Source organism: Erinaceus europaeus, chromosome 9, assembly GCF_950295315.1.
Source record: "Erinaceus europaeus chromosome 9, mEriEur2.1, whole genome shotgun sequence".
NCBI classification, from domain to species: Eukaryota; Metazoa; Chordata; class Mammalia; order Eulipotyphla; family Erinaceidae; genus Erinaceus; species Erinaceus europaeus.
The window spans coordinates 62,745,783-62,754,155 of NC_080170.1; the positions used below are offsets into that span (position 1 = coordinate 62,745,783).

At 40.1% G+C, this 8,373-nt stretch overlaps 1 protein-coding gene across 3 annotated transcripts; it reads right to left on the bottom strand.

Annotated features, from left to right (window-relative positions):
* On the bottom strand, positions 1 to 4,954 carry MED7 (mediator complex subunit 7). 3 transcript variants are annotated; one of them, XM_060198053.1, is made up of 3 exons: positions 4,871 to 4,954; positions 1,452 to 1,604; positions 1 to 1,081 (listed from the first exon to the last, which is right to left on the bottom strand). In XM_060198053.1, the coding sequence occupies exon 3, from the start codon at positions 1,062 to 1,064 to the stop codon at positions 363 to 365; it is 702 nt and encodes a 233-aa protein (XP_060054036.1). In that variant the 5' UTR covers positions 1,065 to 1,081; positions 1,452 to 1,604; positions 4,871 to 4,954; the 3' UTR covers positions 1 to 362. The 3 variants fall into 3 exon arrangements, with proteins under 3 accessions (XP_060054036.1, XP_060054037.1, XP_007528696.1); XM_060198054.1 differs by having other exon boundaries at positions 1,572 to 1,604; positions 4,871 to 4,942; XM_007528634.3 differs by lacking the exon at positions 1,452 to 1,604 and having other exon boundaries at positions 4,871 to 4,948.
* Positions 4,955 to 8,373: the final 3,419 nt, after the last annotated feature.

Here is an 8,373-nt window from a genome sequence, read left to right on the forward strand (position 1 = left end):
TTATAACTCAATACTCTTTATTTATCATTCTTTAAGCAAATGACAAATCTACTTTTCAAAAGATGAAAGTTTGTTATTACTAAGAATATTGTCAATGTTTATTTGCAACTTCAAAAACAGAAACATTCCACACAACAGCAGCACATACTTTGCTTTTTAAAGGTTCACTCTTAATGTAGGCATATTCAATTTGCCTACACTTGCCATAATGTAACATTGCTATCTATATAGCATCTCACAACCCATAAAGTTCAAGAACTGAGTCACTTAAAGCTACATCTCTTTTAAAACTGTTCAAGTGCAAATTAACTAGTATATGATGCTATTTACTGAGAGGAAAAAGACTGAAGGAAAAATATCCTTCACGGTCTTTCATTCATTTCGTCAATCAGGACACACAAGGCAGCATCTTTCTCTATAATTTGGTCTCTTCTCTGGCTTGCATTTTCTCTCTGTTGTTCATTCTGTCCAGTAAAACTGTTGCTCTCATCAGTGTCCATTGGCTCAGTTTTCACTCTCACCCCTGATTCAGAATGGGACAAGTCATCAGGCAAAGATGCCAAACAATTCTGAATCATTTCAATGACTCGTTCTAGGTGCTTCTGAAACCTCTCAGCTGTTTCCAGGCGTTGCCGTTTCTGTACCTCCATCATGACTCTCAAGGTCTCTCTTGCTTGGTGGGGCCGATATTCATTTATGAGATGATGCACATGTACAAAAAGCAGCTTCAGATCCTCTAACTTCTCTTCGCGCTTTATACTCCCAGGACTCCTTATCAAGATATCTAAGAGGTCCAAGAAATTGATAAGGATAGACATATTGAGTTTTCTCAATTCCTTCTTGTGATCAAATTGCATAGGGTGAAGCCTTTCAATGCCCTGACTTTCTAAAGGCCGAATGATGAGGTCATCGCATTGGAACTGGTTGCCAAACATCATATAATTATCTTTTATTGGAGGTGGAGGTTTGGGAGCGAGGCCTTCCTGAATATTCTCATCTGTATACTCCTTGATGTACTGCATTGGAGGTGGAGGAAGAGCACTCACTTGCTGTGGCTCACCCATTGTGGAAGATCAAAAACCTACAGAGACAGACCAAAGATTTAGAGTAAAGCTACAAAGCAAACCTGTCATGTTGAGTGACTACAGACAATTTTCCTTTTCTTTTTCCTCCAGGTAGTTGGCATCCAAGATAATAATCTTAATTTCCAAAACACCGTTTACAATAAACACTTTCTTTTTCTAATGGATGCTGCATCCTCAGTCATCTAAGGATCCTTCTCTACTTAACACTTTCACTGACACATAAAAAAAAGTTGTATCTTCACTGATGAAGAAAATCTTCTGAATTTCACTCTTCATCAGACAGCCCCACTTCTCAACTCCACTGTGTAGTCAGATTATATAGCGTCTCCATCTCAATCACGATTAAAAAAAATAATACGTATTTACCAATGTGAGAAAAGTAGAGCATCACGCTGGCACATCTGGTACCAGTGATCAAGCTCAGGACCTCATACTTGCAAGTCTAGCACTCTAACCATTATATCATCTTCCAGGCTGCACAATCACCTTTTCTATTAGAAGACTTGTAAATTTGTAACTCTAGATAGAAAAAAAACTTGATGAAATTAACATTGCTATATTCCAAAATTATCTAGTATTTTAAAATAACATTTTAGACACTACAGGCTTCACCCCCCGACTCAAGTCTTTTCCAATCAGGAGTCCTGTTTTGTGCCTTCCAGCACCATATGCATTCCTCTATTTAAACTGACATTTTGGGGCAGGGGAGACAGCATCATGTTTATGCAAAAATATTTCATGCTTGTAGCTCTGAGGTCCCAGGTTCAATGCCCAGCACTACCCTAAGTCAGAGCTAGCAGTACTCTAGTATGGACATGTGTGTGATCTTTCTCTCTGCATCTCTCATTACAATATATGAACAGAATTTAAAAAATATAAATATTGGCATTTTCAGTGGGCAGGGAGGCAGTGCAGTAGCTAGAGTAGCGGACCAGCACCATGTTCAATCATTGGCACTATATATTCGGGAGTATTATTTCTGTTTCTCTTTGGTTAATAAAATTAAAGTCACTTTCCAAGGCAAACTGCCAGGTGTTACTGCTAATTTTTATTATTTCTTTTTAAACATCTTATTAGACAGAGCTAGAAAGGGTGTGTGTAAGAGACCACAGCATGGACATTTCAAAGGGTGTGTGTAAGAGACCACAGCATGGACATTTCAATGTGATAAGGGCTGGGCTCGAACCTGGACACACACATGGCAAAGTATGGCACTATTCAAATGAGCTATTCTGCTGACCCTCAATTGTTATTATGGGGGAGGGGGGGAGATGAGAGAGATGGAGGAAAGATAGTACCACTCCACCATCCCTGGAGTTTCCCCCTGGTGCTGTCCATGGTGCTCTGTATAGAGCCTGGGCTCTGACAGGCCAGCCTCAAATCTTCCTAAAGGTTCTGATTTGAGCACAGAAATCCATTTTAGCAGCACAGTTTGTAATAGCCAAAACCTGAAAGCAACCCAGCTGTCCAACAACAGACGAGTGACTAAGTAAGTCATGATATACATATACACAATGGAATACTACTCTGATTACAAATGGTGATTTCACCTTACCTCATCTTGGATGGAGCTTGATTATATTAAGTGAGAAGTCATAAACAGAAGGATGAATATGGGATAATTTCACTCATAGACAAAAGGTGAAAAACGAAATCAGAAGGGAAGACACTAAGCAGAACTTGGACTAGAACTGGTGTATTGCACCAAAGCAAAAGGTTGGGGGGGGGGGGGTGGTTTCAGGTCCTGGAACATGATGGCAGAGGACTTAGTGGGAAATGTTATACATGTACAAACTGTTGTATTTTACTGTTGACTGTAAACTATTAATCCCCCAATAAAGAAATTTAAAAAAAAAAATCCATTTCATCACAGAGGCTGGGACCCTGAATCTCAATCTGGGGAAGTGTCTGCACCAGATCCGGATTATAAAGTGGTTTGAGGGTAAGAGTAGATAGCATAATGGTTATGAAAAGAGATTTTCATGCCTGAGGCTCCAAAGTCCCAGTTTCAATCCCCTGCACCACCATAAATCAGAGCTGAGCAGTGTTCTGGTATATATATTTTTTAAAAAAAGGGAGTCGGCGATAGCGCAGCGGGTTAAGTGCACGTGGTGCAAAGCGCAAGGACGGGGTAAGGATCACGGTTCGAGCCCCGGCTCCCCACCTGCAGGGGAGTCGCTTCACAGGCGGTGAAGCAGGTCTGCAGGTGTCTGTCTTTCTCTCCCCCTCCTCTCTCCATTTCTCTCTGTCCTATCCAACAACGACAACATCAACAACAATAATAATAACTACAACAAGGGCAACAAAAGGGAATAAATAAATTAAAAATAAAAATAAAATAAAAAGGCATGAAGGAAGACCTGGCCCGAACCGAAGTTCCCTCAAACAAACACTTGTGCTGTTTTTCTCGTTTCTTTTTGCAGACACACACACACACACACACACACACACACACACACACACTAAAGCCAGATATGTCATCTTTTCTCTCCTGTTTCCCACCCCCCCCCCCTTTTCCCATCAGCACTTTTAAAGCTGCCCACTAAGGAAGCCTTTAACTGTAAGGGACCTGGAGAGCACCACAGAGCTTAATATGACTTAAGTCTAACCGGATTCATTTCTGGAACAGATGTTCCAGAGAGACTAGCCGTTCCCATCAACTCCAGGGCCATCATCTCCTTAGACTGAACTTTTCAGAGGCGGCAGAAGTCTCGCTTTTCATCACAGCAGGTCTAGACCCAGCTTCCATTCTCTCGGGTTTGCTTTCCCCCCACCACAACCTCCCTCCTGATGGGCTTCATTGAAAAATCCTGGGCTCCCATCCCTAGAAAGTGACTCCCTGTCTCAAGGAATGAAGGCCCAGACTATGACCCACATAGTCAACGACTGCCACCTCTCCAGATTCAAAGGAGGTCTCGAAACTTTACATCAGACTCAACCTGACGCTGTTGACTGGCTACGGAAGAAGGGCAAACGCTAGAAGAAGAAAGGCCCAGGGTGTCAATTGTTGGTTCCTGTTTATTAAACAACTTGTCCCGCTTTATATCTTAATCACCTTTCAAACACCAAGTTGCAGGCGCTACTATGAATCTATCCGGAATTCCCTGGGCAGACGACTCAGACCCCTGCCCCACTGGGGAAAGAGGACCAGCAGAGAAGCAACTGCACAAGCCAGACCTCCCACCTGCTGCACTCCGTGAAGATCTTTGGTCCACAGTCCCAGCGGGGGAGAACTGACAGGGGAAGACTAGAGGGCTCTCCATCAGGACCCGGAGAGAGGAGGAAATAAGGGCATTTGGAAGTAGAAACTGGTGTAGGTGTGACTTAGAAAGGAAAAGACGGGACCGTAGGAAAAGTGGGCAAACATAAACAGATACAGATATAGAAATAGTCAACCATAACTGTGATCTTGGGAGAACCAGTGCAGTTGCCAATGGAGGGAACGGGGATCCTGAACTCTGGTGGTGGGAACGGTGCAGAATTATACCCGCTATCTTATGTCTGTAAATAACATCAGATTGTTATTACAGTGGAAAAAGATAAAATACTTAAAATAGCAACCTGCCCATGCAGGTGGTCGGCACCTCACACCTGAGAAAGGCGGCGGAGGCGGCCCCACCTGCACCCATCCCGCCCCCTCACCCCCTCGCCGTGAGCCGCCCGCGGGCCCCGGGCTTCAGGGCGCCCTCCGGGCCTGGTCTCCCGCTTCCCAGCCAGCCGCGAGCCAGCTGGGGGGTCCGGAAAGAGAAAAGCTACCCGAATCCCGGCCGCCGCCGCCTACTCACCTCAGCTCTCGGTTTACACCGTCTGCTGCCTCCGCCTCCGCCACCGCCAAGGCCACCGCAGCCCAAACCTGACTTCCGTTCTCCTTTTTCCGGTCTCTGCCTCCCGACGGCTGCAATGCCTGGCTTTGATTGGCTAGAAGAGCTTTCCTTTAGTCGGAGCTCCGCCCTCGCGGCTGACATGCGTTAAAGCCAGCTGACACGCTTGCGCAGTTTATACCTTCCAGCTCGCCCTGCTCAGAGCGCCCCGCCCCGCCCCGCCCCGCCCACGGGTCCCATATATTATCTTCACTAAGGTGATCACTTAACACGGTGTTAATGATGGTCACTCTTGATCAAATAGTCTTTTTTAAGGAGAGTAAAGTTATTTTATTAAATCATGTATTAGTGCAAATAATTTAATCTGTACTCTAGAAGCTCTACTGTACTTTATAACTTTACAAAATAAAACATTTACTCTAAAAAATGTAGTTCTGAAGTATTTCAGAGAAATATTTTCAATCACTTTTATATAAGAGGTACTGGGTACCACTGGCATAATAGCGTTCCGTAGTGGAGTCACTTCCTGCAACAGAAAATGATTAAATCAACTATATATGACAGCATTTTCTACAATTTATTTGTGACCAATTCCTCCATTGGGTCAATATTCTAAAGTATCACATGATTAAATTTTTTCAGCCAATGAAGATTAGGAGGGGATGGTAATGAGTTGGCTTGAATTTTCTGTGGCAATTCACAGGTCCAGCCAAATGTTGAACTATAAATTTAGTATATAATTTAGCTTGTGATATTTGGCAATCATTGTTTATACTTTGAAAGTTACATTTTAAGATATCTGCGGTTTCTTATTGGGGGGATCACTAGATTTATGAAGGAATTTATCAAATAGTTTTCAAATGAGAGAAACTAGGTCCATGCCTGGATCACAGACTAAATGTTCTTGATAAAAGTGTCATAAGTCTATCCAATTTTCCTAACACTAATGATTTATTGAAGAGACTTTGGTGTGTACATTGTAAGAATTTACTTCTTTAATCACAATATAGTTGTCCACATATATATGCATTTGCTCTAGACTCTCAGTTTTCTTCCATTGACCTGTGTCAGTCTTTTATTTCAATCTCATACTTTTTTGAAAAAAAATTATAGCTTTGTATTATCATTTGAAGTCAGGAAGCATGGTCTCCCCATTTTTTTTTGTTATTTTCCTCAAGTAGTTGGGGTAACTGCATGATCTTCCATGATACTGTATAAATTTAACATTATTTTATTATTTTAAAATGCCATTTTAGTTTTGATAGGAATTTTACTAAGTTTATATATTTGTCTAAGGGGGAAAAAACTGCCATCAGTGTCATTTTTCTTGGTTTACAAGTGGGAAACTAGAACACAAAATGGTTTTGTGACTGCCCTGTATTACACATATTTTAATCATAGTGTAGAGGTCACATTAGTATCCAGATCTTCCTGATTTCAAGACTTTAGCTCTTAATCATATGCTAGGGGTGTAACTTAACACTTATATCCACTGGTGAAAGAGAGAGGATTTAGCCAATTGTAAAATAAATCTAGTCTTATTTAAAACAAAATAAAATTGCATGGTAATATAGTAAAATAGGATTGGGCTGTGTACTTTTATTCTGGAAGTAATGTAAAATGATTGAGAAAATACATTCTTAGTTTCCATTTCTTCACTCATTCATACTTAATTTCATTTCAGAATTCATAGTTCTCTATTTTATTTTCAGGCAACATATTGTCAAGTTTTTTTTTAAATGATAGGCTTAAATTTCTCTTTGGTGGATTATTTTGAAGTTCTTATTTCCATGAGAAGTGGAGTCTACAAGAGTGCTTGCACATATATAATGTGGGTGTTCTGAAAAAAGATTTTCATCTTTGCCTCTTTAAGATAAGAATTTTTAATTTCACTTTCAAAATGTATATGTTAAGTTTCAAACAGATACAAAAATAGAACAGAGTATCTCATCACCAATTTTGATAGACACCTTTCAGTATATGCCACTTGACCTTCAAATATTACAAATGAAATCCATTTGAAGATGATGGTTATCTTTATGTTGATAATTATTCAATAAATATTTATTGGATTTTTGCCAGTCAAGTACTTTTTAAAAAATGATTTATCTATTTATTTATCAGAGAGAAAGAACCAGAGTATCACTCTAGCACATGCTATGTCAGGAACCAAACTCTAGTTCACGTACTTGACAGTCAATGCACTAGCTAATGCACCACCTTCCAGGCTCAAAATTGCATTCTTGATCCCTAGTCTCTGCTTTTTCCTATCAAATAATTCTTGTATGTTATTTTGGGGAGGAAATAATGACTAATGTATTTTTCTCTACAGCGAATTATATAGTTTCATCTCTTAAAAACACTTTTCTTTTTTAATGTTTTATTAGCAATTTAATATTGATTTACAGAATTATAAGATAACGGGTATTATTCCACACCTTTTCCAACACTAGAGTTCTGAGTCCCCATTTATTCCACTATAAACTGCATTAGTCTCCCAAGATCACAGATACAGGTTGACTTACTTCTATAAATAAATATATATATATGTACATTTTTTATGGTCCTGCCTTCTCTTCCTTTCTAAGTCACACCTACTACTTCTAAGTATGCGTCCTTTTTTTCTTCTCTCTCTGGGTCCTGATGGAATTGGAGTTCAGAGTCCTCTGGTCATCTTCTAATATTTACCCCTCTGGGAATACGGACCAAAAAAATCCTTTATGGGATGCAGAATGTGGAAGGTCTGGCTTCTGTAATTGTTTCTCTACTGGACATGGGTGTTAACAGGTTGATTTATATCCTCAGACTACTTCTGTTTTTTTCTAGTTGTGTAGGGCTCAGAGTGGTGAGACACTGGTGAGGTCATCTGCCCAGGGAGTTCAAGATAAAATCATAGTAGCATCTACAATTTGATGACTGAAGTGCAGTAAGATAAAAAGCAGGGTATAACGTTAAACACTCTTTTCTCTGTTGTTATGTCACAGATACTACTAATTTTATCACTAAAACAATCTTAAAGGGCTGACAAAACAGTTCACTTGGATAGTAGAATGTTTTGCCATGTGAAAGACCAATCCAAGTTTAAGTCAGGTCCCCACTACACTGGAGAAAGTTTCAGTACTATGGTCTCTTTCACTCTTTCTATCCACCTTTTTGTCTCTCTTTCCATTTGAAAAATTGATCCTGGAGTGGCAAAGCCCTAGTGATAACAAAAACTAAATAACTTATTAATTAAAATTCAGCAGAGAGGATGCATCAGCATAGCATGCTACACCTTTCCATAGCAGCAGGGGGCAGCAGTAACCCCTCATTTGGAAGTGATTCTCAGTTTACATTTTCATTTATCACAGAAAGCTATGAGGTCCTACTGAGGTACAATGCCAGTTATCACTTGCAAACTAAAAGACTTTAAGAAGATTTAGATCCTATGGAAAAAAGCGTATAATCCCCTTTAAATCGTTTGTTAT

What these genes read in the sequence shown, in the direction of transcription:
- MED7 (XM_060198053.1), bottom strand. Translation starts at nt 1,064, where the DNA reads ATGGGTGAGCCACAGCAAGTGAGTGCTCTTCCTCCACCTCCAATGCAG.